Raw genomic sequence first — 18583 nt, 5'->3', positions numbered from 1 at the left:
CATTGGCAATCCATTGCTTGCATCCAAGGCAAAAACATAAACAATTGACAATTTGCATTTAATGCAAAAATTCCCATGAAATCTTGTACAATGTGCATAATGTAAATTTTACTAGTTTTAGGTTTAATTAGATCCATAGGAACTTCCCCATACAATTTGAAGAATGGGTTAACATGCATGTTGATCCGATTTGACTTGTCCTAATAGAAAGGACATACTAAAACATTAAGAATAGTTCAAAACTCTACTAGAAAACAACATATAATTTTTGGTGACTCTATTAAGCAACTTGATACAACAAGTTGAGCATAAAAGCAAAAAATCTTACTACTATTGTTTGACAAATTTCCATCCTAGCTAATAAAGTGTACAATAGATCATGGTGAAAGGCAAGACTGCCCAATCTTGTGTAATGTCCCCATTTCAAGCATAATTGGTTTGTGAATGATTAATCAATTTTTCGAGTCTTCCCACAAGCTAATTGGTGAGAAAGGGAGAGATCCAACTTTCTTGGAGAGCACAAGATTAATCAAGCATGGGTTTTGTTCAAGGTAGTGAGTTCAGTTAGTCTTGTTAAGCCTCATGATGCTTTCGAAATGCAATTTGGCCTTTTGGGATCTCTGCAAACTTCTTGGAGAAGTGTGCTATTTTCAGGCAATCACCAAGTTGCTTCAGTTCATCATCCTAAGTAATCAATGACATATTGGTATGGTCAAATTTTCATATTTATCACATTTCGATGCTTTTTCCAACTTGAGTGATTTATTGAATTATTAATAATTATTTCTTAAGTTGTACTAAGGAGGAAACATTAAAAAATGAAGTATAACTATTTATAAAAAATGTGTTTTAAGTTGTCTCTCCAAGAGGACTCGTGTTAATCTCCAACTTTCTTGAGGACAAGAAGGCTCTTAAAAATACTAGTTTCAAGGATGAAAACCCCCCTAGCTTGTTTGGTGGTTTCATACAGAAGCCACAACTGTGCCAGCAAGTGAAATTTATTTGGAGAGTGTGTTTGATGTTGCTTAAGTGAATTACATTTCAGAGAAATTTTGGTTTTCGAAGGCTATACCACCTTTATTGTTGGTCGTACATGTATCCATCATGAGGGGGTGTGAGGGATTAAATAAGCATTTAAGTATAAGGACTTCCTTATACTTTAAGTTATATTTCACGTACATAGTTTCAGGATGTTTGAGATGGGTTTCCAATCTTTAGGAGTTACAACGCAAATTCTAGTTTTTGGAGGATCTTATGATTTTTCAATCTTATTCAAATTTTTGTAATCAACAAACTCTTATCATCTTCAATAGTGCCAAACCATTATCCAATGTTGTCAAGCATTTTGGAGGTGTTCCTTGGTGTTTTGGGTTGTTTTTGTTGGACGTACAATGTGGAGTGGTGTTTCAATTCTATTTTTTGTTGGGTGCTACCAGGTAATTGTCTTCAGTAGTTTATAGTATTCTCTCAGTGTGTTCAGTTCTGATTTCGCAGGATATCAGCAGAATCAAGTGATATCAGACCTTCAATTAGCTCCTAATGTCATTATCAAGGGTATACCTTTATTGGGCACAAGTGTATTTTCTTTTTCCATGCTTTTTGGTTCATTCTGGATTGTTGCAGTTGTTTACATTTGTGATCAGAACTTTATATTAGTTCTGATTTGACAGGTTATCAGCAGAATCAAGTGATATCAGACCTTCAATTAGCTCCTAATGTCATTATCAAGGGTATACCTTTATTGCGCACATGTGTATCTTGTTTTTCCATGTTTTTTGGTTCATTCTCGGTTGTTGCAGTTGTTTACATTTGTGATCAGAACTTTATATCACCATCAATCAAAGGATTTATATTCTCTTATGAAGATTTGTAATGCATTTTATATTATCCTATAATATCCTGAATATTAGTAGTGCCAGTTGCTCCATACTCGCTTCAATGTATTTGCACACCCCACTGAATAAGTCGAAGTAGTTGTGCTTGTTGTAATTGCGCCCCACTGAATAAGTTGAAGTAGTTGTGCTTGTTGTAATTGCACCCCACTGAATAAGCATGAAGTGTCCATGTTTATTGTAACTGCACTCCACTGAATAAGTGGGAAATGCCTATGCTTATTGTAATTGCACTTCACTAAATAAGTGAGAAGTTCCCATGCTTATTGTTTACTCCCTAGTGAGTTGTTCAAGTTCACGAAATAAACAGTAAATGTGCACAGAACATATAACCAGCAACTACGATTGTACTCAGTACATTAATTAAAAGTAGTGGTCACAACAATATGGCTCAAAGATATTTTCTTTTATTGCATTCCAAAGCTAGTACATCAACAACAACATTGCCATGGTTCCCTTACATTGTACTTATGTAAGACACCCAGCGGTTGGCAGAGATGCCAACCGTCACAACTGCCGACTCACCCCTACGGGAACCAACGGCTGTCTTATTACACAAAACATAACTTAGCAAAATATAAGTATTAGCCTAATTACTGCCTAACATCTGCCCCCCAAAAAAGTAGTCGTCTTCCAGACGACGAAGACAATATGAGAGTTGGACAACTGAAAACTAAGACTGAGAGGGATGAGAAGACGTCCCTGGAGTGGTGGAAGCCGAAGTTTGTTGTCGAGACTATTGCAGTTGCTCCGCACGGAGCCATAAGTTCCTCTTGGCAACCAGCTGGCATTCACAAGCTTTCTTCACCATGAGAGTTGCCTCCATCAAATCCTTATCCTTTTGCTCCACCTCACGTGTTAGGACCGAACCCTCTCCTCCAATGCCTTCATCTGAACACTTTGTTTGGCCATACGGGTCTTCTGTAGTGCAGCCGCCTCCTCCAGCTCAGTTCAAATCTGCTTCTCCACAATAGCAAGTTCTATACATTTATCCAACTCCTGCTGAAGTACAGCGGTCTCTTCCTTAGCAGCTCGTTGTTCAGCCTGGGCCTACTACAGCTGAAAATATAGTTCCCTATAGGAGCTCTCTGTGCCCTGCAAGGTGGGGCCAAGGGCCCCCTGGCCATGCATGATGTGTGTACCTCGCCAAGTTGCCACCATCTCAGGAGTCTCGGCTGCTGGCCAGCCATGTTGAACAAACTGTTGTGTGAACTCCTCTTGGCATCCAGTGGTCATAAATGCCAGAAGCTTCTCTGCTTCTATTAGGGTCCTGCGTCTACGCGTAAGGCCAAGTCGACGACGTCGCATGCTACCTCTGTAAAGCCCTGCAGCTCCATCATGAACAGCTGAATAGAACCGATGGGGTCCTGTACGTTTGGCTGTGAGATGCAGAGGCTCCCAGATGAATCCTTCCCCAGTGGTGACTCTGTTTCCCTCATCCTACTATTTTTGGATTGGAAGCTCTCGTCCTCCACGTTGATAATACTTCACGTATGCTCCTGTTCGCTCTCCCCTATCCTCGGGGTCTACTCTATGTTTCCAATCCCCTCTTCCTGGATCTATTCCTCGACAACTACCATCGTGCGTGGTGAAGGGGCGAGGGTGCAAGGGGTGCAAGGGGTGCAAGGGCAAACTTTCCCAACCAATTGTCCAATGATGCATCCACAACATGTTCATGATCAATCTCACCTGCCACAAGAGCATCCAGTATGGCCAGTTCCTCCTGCAATGGCCCTTCATCTGTATGCACGCCACCATCTACACTCTGATCTACTCCTTCGGCCACAATCATCCGTACATCTCCACCTGACGGTATTGTTGTCTGTACACCCCCACCCGAGGGTGTTGCCACTGTTACATCTCCTGAGGGTGCTGCCATCTGTACGGGTGTGTCATCTGTACGGTGAACTATCAAAGGTGCACGTATGGCTGCAAGTGTGTCCTCCGTACGGTGAATTGTCAGAGGTGTGCATACGGTTGCCTCAGATGACCGTACTGCCCCGGCTGTAGCTGTTTGTACAGCTTTTCCTCTTGGCTGCACTACTCCCCCGATAGCCAGCCCAACCTGGGGCAAAGACACTCGAACTGGGGCCCATGGGGATCCTTCGGGAACTTTCTAGAACAACACGTCAACTGGGGTGACATCTCCCACCAGCATAGCCACTGTCAATGCCTGCGAGGGTACCAGGTGAGCCGACGAGGGTAGCTTAGGGGTTGCAAACTTTACCCGTGTCGTAGTTTTCTCCTATGTCGCGGGTCGCTCTACCTCTTCCCCTCCTTCCAGCTACACTTCCACCCCTTCTACTTCTTCAACTTCGTCTAAGCCTACATTGTGCAGTGCCATCTGAAACCCCTCTTCACCGCTCTGACTCTCCAAATCTTTTGTTTCTTCCTCTTCCCCTTCGGAATCATCATTGGAACTTTCCTCTTCTACTTCTTGTTTCCTCTTCTTCCTAGTTGGTTGGGTAGCCTCACTACTGTCAAGTGTGTCCAAATGCAACCAGTAGTACATAGCAGGGTTATTCGGTTCCACTCTTCTCTGCAGCTAAAACCTTCCCCACTTCTCAGAGGGTACCTTGGTACGAACAGCTTCCAGGAACAAGCTGATGCGAGGTGGCACATGTAGAACGTTTTGTGTTCCAGGGCAAAGAAGTCATTAATCCTATCTGAGAGCAATTGCACCCAATTATACACGTGCCCAGTTTGAGTCCATTCATGAGGCTTATCATCCAAATGGCTATGTCTGAAGCCTTGCTTGCCCCTGTCAACCTTCTTTTCACCAGGTCCATCAGCATCCGCCAGTCACGAGTGGCAATGAAGGAACGTTTCAGTCCTTGGCTGTTGCTGCTTGCCCACAAACTTTTCCATTCAGCAAAAGTCAAATTGCTCCGATACACCAACTTCAACAGCTAGTCCTTTCGTTCCTTGGTCATTTTGGCGGTTTGAAAGTCGCCAGATTTTGGAGTCAAATCGCTCTAATACGGTGTAGGGAATGTGCAAAATTGTGATTTCAGCCACAGTGTGTGAGTATGATACTCTCCTAATTTACGGAAGGCTCCCCCTATCTACAAACTAAACTAATCTAATATGGATGGGACAATAGTCTTTCTTCTTCTTTCAAGAAAAACTATACTATTTTCTCTTCACAATAAAATAATAGCAATTGGAAATAAATAACAACAAATATAGAAATGAGACTTTTTGTAGGATTTGGAACATAAAGGGAAGCAAAGTTTCCATGAAAACACAAAGACCTCTGTCACTTTCCCGAGACGGGAAAACGGAAAGAAAGCTAAAAGACTTCAACTATCTATTCTCCTATCAACCTTTTTAGATGATTTTCCGCTAACTAAGCACAATATGTAGCAACTCAAAGTCTAACTACATGATGCACTTCACCTTACATGCACAAGTCTTAAAAATAGAAGCAGCACAAAGTCTACAAGCTATCTTCTCACTTTATCTTTCCACACTAGTTTCAGATATGATAAGCAGCTCAAAGTCTGCAAGATAAAATCTGAAAACCAAAAATATAACTCTAAATACAATTAGCAGTTCAAAGTCTGCAAGATTGAATTTAAATCCCTCTTTTACAATAGAACAAAACTCACAATCAACTCCAAAAAATGTCATCACATAACTTGAATTGGCGCAAAGTCTCAACACAACTTGCCTCTTTTATTGAAAGCAATCTGATTTACCAGCCAGTTTAGAACTTGTTTGCAGGTCTAAATGAGATTTTACTTCATCATTTCCATTAAAATCATACCTTAATTCGATGCTGGTACAGCTTCGGGTTCCTTATGTTTATGAGGTTTCATTCACAAGATGCTTCTTTTATTGCATTTTGATCACCTAGTATGCTTGAATGCAATGCATTTTAATTTCATGATTATTTTTCAGATTTAGACAAGTCTAGGGTTATATGCCAAGGTTTTAATAATCAATCAATCATTTCGATGATTATATAATCTTTTTAGAATGAATTACTAACCTATATGCATTTTGAACATTGTTGACATTGAAATCATATGAAAATCCTAACTTAGACAACTCTTGCAGGTAGAGCATGGCAGCCCCAAAGACGGAAACAAGTACACGGTAGGACCTCAGCAAGGAAGACTCAAAGGGAGAGGCACTAGAATCCAAGTTTACATCGTTTTGGAGCAATGTAGGAGACACCAATCTCGACCAAATTAACATGAAGAAGTTCCAAGGTTCCTTGTTTACTACCAAGCCTTTCGGATTTTCAAAGATGATGATCGAGAGCGAGATAGTGAAAGTAGAAGGCTTCCCTCCAGCTATACAGTGCAATGAGTTGATTGTTGAGTGTGCCAAACACTATGATGCTAGCACAAGGACAATAATGGCACCTGATGGCAAAGTACTTGCCCACCTATCTGAGACAGCTACCAGCAAAGCTTTCCACATACCTGAACGCAACAGCGTGGTTTACAAAAGCAAAGAAGCAGCCCAAGCGTTCTATGATGATGACCCCGACAAATGCCTTGGTATAATTAACAAGTATTGGTTATCGAAGAGCAAGCTCGGCATATCCAAGCTGCCGACCAAACTTCACAGGATTGATTTTAAGGAAGAATTCGGTGATTTGATTACTTTGCTCAACCGAATTGTGGAACCCCTCAAGCATCCCAGTTCAAGAATTGGATGTTCTATTTCATGGAAATAATAGCTGAATTGGATGTTCATATATCATATATTCGCTTGCAAAAGCTCGTGAGTACACAGGATTGACATATAGAGGTCCAATTGGAATGGGAGTCGAAGAGTTGAGAGCATGCGAGTCATACACATAGCTGCACTATCCTAGCAAAGCACATTACGTGAGGGTGAGTGACGCCTTCACCATGCACATAACAAGAACCTTACAAGGTGGCATTCATCACAAGGTATCCCCACAAGCCAAGGAGTTGATAAACAAATCCGGTGCTTGGTATATCCAGTTGCCTAAGTTCACCTATATCAGGATCCAAGGATGCTCTTGTCCGCCCTACATGCTACCATGATACCCTACTGACAAGATAGTATTGCTTGAATTGGTGAGGCAGTTAATGACATATAACAAAGTGTAGAAGAAGAGACACGACTAGAATTACTTTTCCTATCTCAATTGGGCAATCATTGGAACTATGTCCGTCCTTACAAGCAATGGAGAAAGTGGAAGAAGAATTGAAATCTCACCTTCTCATCCCATACTTTTTCAGAGATAGCTTTGATCCTTGTGGCAATATTGGAACAGCTAATGAAATAAGGCACAAACACAAGCTACAATTGGAAAATCATTTCATGAATGCTCAAGATGGTTTCGAGATAAGAAGAATGTGCTCAAGACTACTGATTGACATTGTCAGGACGTGCAAAGTCTTCGACATTCCATATCAAGCACAAGATAGTGGAAAACGCCTTCAGCTCATATATGAGCAAGACAAAGACAAGAAGGTGGGAGTCAATTGGATTGACATAGAGATCACCAATTTGAAAGATTTGATGAAGCCAATCTTAGCATATACAAAACGATTGGTATACATCCAGATCCAAAAGTTAACAAGCAAAAATACACAACTAACTTCCGAATTGAAGAGAGAGATAGAATCCTTTGATGAAGATACAAAAAAGTGCAAGTGTAAGCGGAAGTGCCACCCAGTCAGCTGACTCCAGAGGATCAAAGAGAAAAGAAAGTCACAAGGAAGAGCCATCAAACAAGAAGCATAAATCAAGTTCAGGCCACCCTTCCACTGGTACTTCTTTTGTACACGAAGTGGAGATGAATCAAGCAGTTGGATAGGGAAGTCACCCACCTAGAGAGAGCATTGATCACGGAGAGAATGAATCCATGGAATCTATAGTCCAGAATAGCACCTGCAAGAAAACAGACAAAGGTAAGCAACCACTAGGTCAAGATAATTCAGTTCCACACAAGCAAGCCAGTAACAAGGAAGTTAAAGATGTATATTTGGACATTGAAAATGAAGATGAAGAAGTAACCTCTCCACCCCGAGAACATCAATAGCTCAATGAGGTGCAAGTAGGAGAAGAGAAATCTGCTATCCCAACATGGCTCAGGGAGAGGTAGACAAAAGAAATGATAATAGTAGAGGAAGATCCTATTGATTTGGACAGCTTCCTGAATAGAACTCAAGAGACTGTTGAAAAGAAGAAAGCAACTAAGATGTCAAAGATGACAAGAGATGGTACAGGATCTCGAGTGATACAGATTGCCACTCCAAGAGTAGATAAGCCAGAAGGCAGGATCACAACAAAAGAGTATGATTTAGAGACTATTGACTTAGGTCCTCCCACCATTGGAAGATTTGAATAACACAGTGAAGACAATCCACGACATGTTGAAGCTAGAAGTAGAAAAGAACAAGAAATTGGAAAGAGAAGTGAGTGCATTGAGAAGTTACTTCCAACAATTCAAGGAACCGTTGAGGCAACATGATCCTTCAACTACACCACCACCATTGCTTCCTCCAAACTCAATTGGCAATTTGGAAAAGATGAGAACTTCAAGAAACCTGATGGAGACTTGGATAAATAAGACTTTCAAGAAAGTAAATGCATTTCTGAAGGAAGTAGTGAGGATATTTGATAAAATCGTAAGTGTCCTTGAAAGAACTCAAATCATCATGGCAGCCTATGACACTTTCGTTTTCACGAAAGACTATGCCATGACGAGACTGCAAGCGATGAAGAATCTACCTAAGCAAACTTTGGTGAACGGAGGTGTTAGATGATGGACAGTCGCCTGATTTGTAACAATGGTGTAATTTGCTCCGAATGAGGAAGGTTATTTCTAAAGATATCAACAATGGATACACCCAAGTCGAAGCAATAAACTTGATGCATGACAAAATTGTAGAGGTAGTTAAGATCATTCTTGAGAAGGAGATGAATGAAGGAATTCATATAGATGCCAATCAGCTAGTTCAAAGAGTGAAGATCATATTCTTTGGAACAAACAAATCACCTTCTGAGAGACAGCTGGATGACATACATGCATTCATTGTACTTGCCAGCAAGGCTAAAGATTATGGGCCAGGATGGGAGAAAACCTTTGCCTCTACCTTAGATGAAGTGAGCTTCCTGGAAGAACTGTTGAAAAACTTCCCCACAGTTCCAATAACTGAGATTAAGTTCATGACGTCTAGATTTGTTGAGCTTGCAACAAATGAAAACAATAAGGGAAACAAGCTTCTAGAAGAGAATTTGTTAAGATCCCATGTGGCATCATTCTTCTTATTGAAGGATTTTTCCTCGATGTTTGTGCCTAATGGATGTCACATTCCCATCGGCCAGTATTTAATTAATTTGCAATAAGATTAGGGTTTGATTAGGTTTTGATGTACAAACCCTAATTAGGGTTTAGGTGGCATAATCTTGGCCCTTGATTCTAATTTAATCTTGGCCATTCATTGTGTTGTGCGTTTTGCACACACACCCCACCCTTGACAGGGACCCCCAAATTGCCCTTATAAAGGAGAGAAAGTCTTGCCTTGTTCGTCTTCATGCCTTCATAAACTCGTCAAAGCCCAAACACCTGAGTTTACAAGTCTACTATTAGACTTGTAAACTCAAAACTGTAAAGTTATTTCAATTTCAATTAAAGAACAAGTTATGAACTATGAATGCTATATATGGATATGAGGAATTATGTCAATGTCTAATAATTCTGATTTTTATCTGTAGGTCTGAAGGAGAGAGATCATTTAATATTTTCTATGTCTTCTCCAAATGAATTCAATTGGCATATATATCCTTTAGGCAACCGGTCAATTGGTGTATTAACCGGTCATGCCTTTTAGGCATGACCGATCAATGCACCCATTGATTGGTGCCTTTACAATTATACCATTAACACAATGCTGATTATCAGTTCAAAAACCCCCGATAGCATATTGTAATATCATAATATAATGACTGATCAATATAATGAATCAGTTCATATAAACACCGATGATTCAAAGTGCACGATGTATATAATCCAACCGATGCATTTGTTAACCAATTTTAATGCCAAATGAAGCGGTGTATTCATTAAACCCGATAACAAATATACCTGATATAATTAAGCCCGATAACAGATGTGAATCGGTGCCAATGTTTATGCACCCGATAGCAAGTATGTATCAGCGAATTTAACCCGATAACTTATGGCATTTAATATGCTATCGGGTTAATACCCCGATAGCATATTAATGCCAATTAACAATTGACATTAACATGCTATCGGGTTGTTAGCCCAATAGCATAATGATAAGCAATATTTGTACAATCCGATAATCATATGCAATATAAATCAGACATGAAGCATGTAGATAAATAACAGAACAAGGTTAGGAAGATCTTATCTTGCATAAGCTACCATGCATTACCAAAAAAAAGAAAATCGCTCAGAAAAATCAAAATGCCTGACTGGCAAGTTAGGCATTAAGTATCAAAACCCGAAGTTTGTTCTAAACCAGAACCAAGAAGCCTAAAATTCGCACAAAACGTAGAAATTCCCGAATTTCACAAAAATGAAATGGGTGTTTAAGAAGTTAGAAAAGCAAAATCACATATGTAGGTTAAGATGCCCGAGTTTGTAAGTCTGTTGAAAGGGCGAACAAAAGAAAGGAAATCACCCAAATTCACTCAAAAACCCTAAAATCATCGAGTGAAGGGCGTTCAAGAAGCAAAATCAAGTTTTTCACCTAGAATACCCGAGCATAATCAAAACCCTAAGTAGCACCCAAGTTTGGTGAGACATCTGAGAAAGTTTGGCGAAGGGACAGAGTCGCGCGTTTTCAAGCACAAGAGAGAAGGCGCAAAATCGTGCAAAACTCCCTAAATACGCGAGTTTTGTTTGAAACCAAGTGAGAATCGCATGTCAAAATGCCTTCGCGAAATCGCATAGAACCTCTAATTTGGCCGAAAATGTAAAATCGCGAGGGCACTTGGTGGAAAATCGCGGGTTTCAGCCTAAATGCCCGAAGTTTGATTCAAAGGCAAAGACCAAAGTCGCGCATTTCTCCTGTAAAGCGCGAGTTTCATTCAATGATATGGGGCGTTAAACTTGGTAAAACAAAATCGCATATTTTATGAAAAGTCCCGAAATTCATTAAGTAGAAATGCAATTGGTGGAAATTCGCTAATTCCATAAGAAATGGCCAAATTTTTCAAGCCAAAGTTAGGCACTTTAAGTGATAACTAAAAATCGCACTTTTTAATGTGAATGCCCAAATTTCATATCAAAGGAGGGTATTTGAAGCCAATAAAATAAAATTTGCGCAATTCTCTTGATAAACCCGAATTTGGCATTATAAGCTTGGGCGTTTCAAAGCATCTCTTTTGTATTTTCTCTCCAAACCCTCTCAAAAGCAACAAATCAAATCATCAGAAGTTAGGCATTTTTGTTAAATTTACAAGAAGGGAGAGGTCGCTCATTTTTGTTTAAAGGGCCGAATTTTATGGCTGAATGTAGAGGCATTTTAAAACGTTAAAACAAAATCACACATTTTGCACAAATCAACCGAATTTTGTTTTAAGTGAGAATGACGTTTTTACTTAAAGAAACAAATCGCACATCCTTCAACAATTGGCCGAATTTTGTGCTAAAGGCAAAGCGATGTTTAAAATGAATCTTGGCGTACATGTTTAAAAAGTCGCTTTTTAAAATTCTAGTTTTGCAAAGGAGGGGACTTATATTGTTTTCAAAGCGAACGTCTTTAGTCTTTGCCGAACCAAGGCCCAACATCGTGAAAAATTTAACATTTGTTAAATTAATTTATTTAGTTTTTCAAAGTAATTAATCCTGGTTTAAATTAATTGTTTGCAGGTCGACAACGTAGAGAAAAGCTAAGGCGTCAACAGGAAGCTCAAATTGGAGACTTGATCATAATTGACACTGAGAAGAGAGGATGCAAAGTGCAAGATCAAAATGACAGTCCCAGGCGCTACCAATAAAGAACGCACCGCAGAGCGTAAAACGAGGCACGGAGAAGCGTGTCATCACCTGAACCGCAAAGTTTAAGTCCCAACAAGACCGAAGACAAAAAGAACACTCAGAATGCTACAAGTCTATGCATTCTCAGAAACGCACAGCTGGAATTAATTCCAGAAAGTCAGTTTGCAAAACTGAATTGTTTAATGTAAAGAACTGCTTGTGGGCCCCGTCTAATGAATTTAAAGTGAGGGGACACAGGGCAGTTATTTCCAACTACCAGATTGACCTGAATTGATGCCAAACAGTTGTAGGTAGTTGAGAAAGTGGTTGGGGGGATAACAAAGGATTAACTAGGCATGGGTTAAAGCTGCCAAGTTCTAGAAGGCAGATTAGGGCTATTGGATGCAATCAATCCTAGCCTCTGGTTCTATTTGTAAAATCTATAAAACGCAGGATGCTTCTTATTGTAAAGGGTTAGAGTTTTTGTAGAAGGTTAGATTTTAGTAGTTAGATTATTAGGAGTAGCATAGAACTGTTGCAAAAATTGTTGTAATAGCAGCTAAAATCAATATATGAACATTGATCCGGTGTTTGTTATTTTGGTTTTATTCTGTTTGCATGGTTTTCTTCCAGCTTGTTAGAAGTAGAGTTCAATGGTTTTAATGGCGAATTGTGGGGGGTATTTGATGCATTTCAGGTTCATACCATGTTGATTGTAGGTCGCCGTGCATGGTTAGTCTGAACCTAAAACTGTGCTTAGTTCAACTGTTGGTATTCTTTTTAGGCTGCACCAGAATTGGGTGCCTAGATGAATCCCCATAGTCTGAAAATCCTTCATCCCTTTGGAGCTTGCACCATTCTTGCCGAGTTGTGAGGGTGTCTCTGGCAAAACAAGAATTGGTTTATGGAAATCTATCTACCCGCAGCACTAGTCATTCCTATCATTGCACTTAGGATCCCTAAACCCTTCTCTTTTGTTTTTATTTTGCCATTTGAGAATCGCAGCATCATCAGATGCAGACCAGCTTGTTGTCAACGTAAGGCCCCTTGTGTTACCAGCAAAACGCATCAAACAACTGAGCTATCCTGCAATCAAGAACTGACATTTGGAACCTTGAGGTTGTCCCCATTGATCAGCTAAAACAGCATTAGGGATTTCCTTATACAAGAGAGGATAGAAATACTCAGCAAGAATCATTTTATTCTGCGTTGACCGGAAGGAGTCGATTATCCAACTTTAACCACGTCAACACATTGTATTTGGGAGCACTATATAATTTCCACTCATTTCATTTGTAAAGGATTGATTAGAGGAGTTTCGAAGAATTGTTGCTCGATACTACAAAATTAAAAAATCATTTAAGTATTGGTGACTTATTGTGTTTTGGACCATTTGCTTGTTTCTTCATCCTTTTATGAGAGAACTTAATATTTGAAAAGACAAACAAGATTAGAATAGAATTTTCTTTAAGTATTTTAGATGAATGAAAGATGCATATGCATGATTGATAGTGAAGCTCTCATTGTTCATACTACTAGTACTCCATCGATGGTGAAGTATCCTACATAGTCAATTGAACCTATTATAGCTAAAGCTTAACTTCAATTACTATCCATCATTGATATGCTTCATCTTGAAGGTATCTATGTTTGTGGAAGTGATTTGAAAATCATCAAGCTACCTACCATTAGAAGATTGCACTAGCGTTGTGGAGATGTTCATAGCATGTTAAAGCAAAGCTTAGTTGAGCTCGCTTGAAGTTGTCCATTGTCTTGCATTCTTAGCATTAGCATAGCATTCCTAAACCTTGCTCCTTTTTCACTTTTTTTATCAAAAATCATTAATCGTAGGAAAGACTGATATTGCAATATCATTCGAAGAATAGCATTCATTGAGCTTGAATTGATAAGAGCAAACACATCACACCATTGAAGCTATCCAACACATCAAAACCTAACATTGTAAACCTTCAAGTTGTCTCAAGTGATCCTTTTCCATATTCAGCATTGAGAAGTCTTTGTTCAAGAGAGGATAGAGCATTCAATACTTTATTCTGTGTTCGATCATGCATAAAAACACCATCAACAACCAATCAAATGTTTCATTTCTAATCAAAACTTGTGAAATGATGAGCTTGAAGAAGCCCAAGCCCAAGCAATCGGGCTAAAGGATGACACAATCACTACCAACGAAACCAAAAAAGTTTCCATCAAGCCTATGGTTCCAGCTTCCATTGATCCTTTGTTCTAAAAACTAGTGATAGATATAGTAAACATGAAGAGGCAATTTCAGCAAAATAGCCCAATGCAGCAATATTAGTGGCATCTTCAAAGGAATAACAGAAGTGATAAATTTAGACTACCTTCTCTATCTAACAAGCTTGCCTTGGGGGCACCTACTACAACATTTTGGTTCTTTCAATGAGGCAAGAACCACGTTGCTCAACATTATCCAAAATGCATTGCATGATATAGCTCATGACAGCCTCCAAGTTAGATTATCAAAGGTTTTTGAGCAACATTTAACATCTTTGAGATGAGCCTAATAGCAACTCTATGACAAGATATATTCACAATCAACTAGTTTGTGCCGAAAAAGTAAATAAATTTAATGATTCTACATATTCATAGAATCAAACAGCTTTAAAAGTGAAGAGCTGCAAGGAAGAGAGTACACAAGGAATATCTGTTGGAAAAGCCACCAACTGACCTGTTTTTCAAAGCCTATCTTTATTCCTTAAGTAGCTAATTAGGAGCAACTGCTAGATTTCCTGTCTAGCTCTCAAGACATGCCTATTTTCTATGGAAGAAAAGCTCCTATGTTGGAAGAAACAACATATCACTTGTTTTGTGAAAGAAGATAGAATCTCCTGTGTCTATTGTGCATGATTAGAATCTAGTAACGTTTTTGGGGAAACAATGCATTGACTCGCAACATAAGAAAATGGACCATAAATGTTCCTCTTTATATTTTTCAGTTTAATTGAGGAACTTGCATAAAATAATACTGAAGCAAGAATTGAGCATTTGATAGCAGTCATTTAGTTAACGCGGGGTTTGGGTATGCCTGAAGCAGAAAAATGGTTGATCAATGAAGATAGTATCTGTGGAATTAATAAAGTGTAATTGTTTCCTCCTACTTAAGGGTATATTATTTGACGACAATTCTCACCAATTTGTGCAAGGTCCACCACTATGGAATGATGAATGGCAAAGTTTGTGACCAAGGATGATTGTTTGCTTCAACACGCATACTTTGATAATGATATGCTTGAAATTTCAAACCTGGAGAGTTATCAAATGAAAACTCAATGGAGGAAAATGTCGAACAAGTGTTGCAAGCACAATTTGCACAATCAATACCCACCATAGAATTGGACAGTCAAGATCAAGTGATTAAATTTTTTCTTCAACATCTTCAACTTGTCCCAAAGGATGGTACTTTAAACTGAGTTCAAGGTTGAGTATGCAATAGTCATGACCCTCAAGGGTGTGGAGGACCCGACCAAATAGGTAAAGATCATTATCCTTATAGATATGTTGTAGTAGCGAGATCTTGCCAAATATCTTGAGGAGGCATAATATCTTCATCAGCTCAAAAGGTTTTTCCTTATAGAAAAGAAAACCAGTGCACATCAATTATTTTTTCCTTAATTTTTCATTCCAATATTATTCCTACCCATCTGAACCTTGGATCTTCATGAAAGTTTTGCAAAGGTTTACGGTTACCAGATGTGAGTTGCCATATCACTGTTATCTGAACTAAAAGCAAAACCATATGCCCACAGTCACCATTTCAGATTTGACTAAACTATGCCTTAATGAAAAATGCCTGAATCTTTAGTGAAAAAGATATGCCATAAGGATAAAAATATTTTACACAAGACATTGAAGAAAATTCTCTGTAACACCAGAGTAATTAAAAATTCCTCTGGATTCAAAAGATGTCGAGAACCAATTTCCAGCACTCCTACACTAGAATTATCACTTGAACATTCTTTCAAAAGCACAAATGAATTCAAATAGAATCTACAGAAGTATAACTAAAACCTTCTTTGACAACTTGCTGAACACAGGAAACTTATTAACATCATTAAGCAAGCCTGGACCACAAGATGTTCATAATATCATTTCAAGGGATGAAGTCATAGGGCCACTGATCCAAGAAGTAATACATCCAAGATGTTTAAAAATACCTTAAAATCCTTTGAATCCACTTAGTTGAATGACCATTCAGCCTCATTAAAACCCAAATGCAAAATTCCTTCTTAGAAAATTAAACACTTTCTTTCAGCACAATAATATAATACACCAAAACTAGGAATATACATGCAAAAATTGCTGCTTCTAATGTTTCTATTTCAGATAAGATAGGATCACATTCACGGAGTTTATCCTTATAATTTGAGATAACCCTGAAAATATTGCAATTACAGAGTAATACCCTTATAAAGGCTAAAATTTTGTCTTAAAGTCAAAGATCTGGGAATTTACAAATAGCATATACTCGGGATGAAGTAACTCTATACTCACCCCATCCACTTTTGTCAGTTGCATTTCGACATTCAACATTAAATCGTTTCAAATGACTGCTCACTTCAGCAATTCTTTCAACTTGCTTGCTAGCCAAAGCTGGACTAATCTCTACAGACCTGCAAACAATGTGGACTAAAAAGTTCAACATCTAAACTAGATAGACCAATCTAAAAACAGACTGCAATAACCAAACCCTCAAAACTATTCTTTGCAAGATAGCCTATCAAGCAATTCAGTGAGAACTTAAAACATATTAACCCATGACCCCAGTATTTTTTAAAATAGAATGCAAAATAGAGGATAAAAATTAAATCAAAAGCTCACGAGGATATAGACAGAGTTAATAAATTAAACACAACGTCCAAGAATGCTAATGATTATTATCTCAATAAAAAATGCAATTCTATAGAAGCAAGCTCTTGAAGAGCCAGTGTATGGAATAAATAATAGAGTGATGTACCCCTACTGAAACAACCATGTTCACCCTTGTGACTAGTTCCTTTTCCCCTCATGTCAGCCATTTTGGATGCCTTTGGCATTGTGATTATAATCTGGATGTGTTTAAAGTCAAATAAATGCCATTAAATATCTTCGCCAAATAAATGCCATTAAATATCTTCGCTATCATTAAAATACAAAATCAAGAATGAAGGAAAAGGGAGGAGTTTTGTAACCAAAATGACAGCATATGAATGTGGCAAAATCACCTTCAAACACACCAAAATGCTAAAATCAATTTTCAAATGTTTTTATGAAATTTTATGAGCAAAACCCATTTTTCAATTTACGTCCACAAGTGCAATCAGAATTTAGAAAAATTCACCCAGGAGCAAAAAGCCACAAAAGTTCTACCAATGTGCCAACTTAAGCAAAAGAGAAAAGTAAAGTTTAAAAAAAAGAAAAAAAATCAATTAAACAAAATAAGATACAAAATGACTTTGGAAAAAATACCGAAGAGAGTCCCAACTATGCCAAAACCACTCAAATGACTATTGACAAAAAAATGAAAATAACGCAAATAATATGTATCAAATCATCTCCAAACTAATTGCAAAGAGGCTAAAATTATTAGTTCCTATGATAATATCGAACGAACAAAGTAGCTTCACTCTAAACAAAACAATCATGGCTGAAATAATAAAAGCCCATGAAGTTGTCCACTCTATCATCTCCATTGACAAAAAAGTATGTCTAACTAGACATAATTAAAGCATATGATCAAGTCTACTATAGATTCTTGTTACTAATCCTAAAGAAGTTTGGTTTCAAACCATGGCGAGAATGAATTTTCAAATGCATCTCCACCGCAAAGTATTCTATCCCAGTTAACAATAACACAGCTCATCTTCAATTAAGAAAGGACAATACTCATCCCGCCCCATCCAATCGCTATAAGGATCTATCTCATCCAAATCAATGGGATCCTCTAATTTTTGCTCTGCCCTTGTGTGCAGCCAAAGGTTGTATTACACAAAGACAAAGTCATTGATGCATTTTTTAGCTAAATTGTTTGTCTTCTTCATGTAGATGGCCTCAAACAAGCTCCAATTGCGCTCAAAACTAGATGCACAACAAGGTTGGCATAAAATGCAGCAAGCAAGTTTTTGAATATTTGGGCTATTTGTACCCCAATTTGTCCACCAAGAATCCACAAAATAAAATATTGATGACTTAGAAAGAAAAGTTAACACATTTTATCAAATTATCAATAGTTGTAAATTTTAATTTTGTAACATCTAAGATGCATATGATATAAAGACTCCAAATTTTATACCTGGTGTCTTTGGGTGGTTCTTCCTCGGGTAGCTAGCTCCAAAGAAAAGAATCTACCCTTTCCAACCTTGTAACTTTCCAATTCTTGGATATTGAGGTCTCTCACCTCAAGTTGTTGTCTCATCCTCTCAATGCATGTCATGAGGCCCTCCATAACCTCTCCATTAAGATTTGAGAAGCTATTTGAATTAAAAGAAAGGGGTTGAGGAAGTACCCTACTGCATGGATGGGGTGGTGGAGTTGATTGTTCCACCTGCTATCAATGATCTCCTAAATGGGATCAAATTTGAGGTTGTCCACCTTGTAATCATTTCTGATGGATTCTTTGGCCCTATCCATGGCCTCAATATATACCTCATTGGGCTTTGATCCCCATCTACCAAATGAAGAACTCTAGCTAAGGGCCCCAACACCTACAATTTACAAATACAGAAGA

The 18583-nt window shown here is 38.4% G+C and overlaps 1 protein-coding gene across 5 annotated transcripts in view; it reads right to left on the bottom strand.

Moving 5' to 3' along the window:
• LOC131071320 (uncharacterized) overlaps positions 1 to 18583 on the bottom strand; it is a 235534-nt gene that overhangs the window by 125651 nt on the left and 91300 nt on the right. For all 5 annotated transcript variants that reach the window (XM_058007113.2, XM_058007130.2, XM_058007125.2 and 2 more), the window contains exon 7: positions 16372 to 16490. In XM_058007113.2, the coding sequence (XP_057863096.2) occupies positions 16372 to 16490 (119 nt within the window). The remainder of the gene's footprint in view (positions 1 to 16371; positions 16491 to 18583) is intronic.

This window comes from Cryptomeria japonica, chromosome 1, assembly GCF_030272615.1.
Source record: "Cryptomeria japonica chromosome 1, Sugi_1.0, whole genome shotgun sequence".
Taxonomy (NCBI): Eukaryota; Viridiplantae; Streptophyta; class Pinopsida; order Cupressales; family Cupressaceae; genus Cryptomeria; species Cryptomeria japonica.
This window is presented reverse-complemented; position numbering and strand designations above follow the sequence as displayed.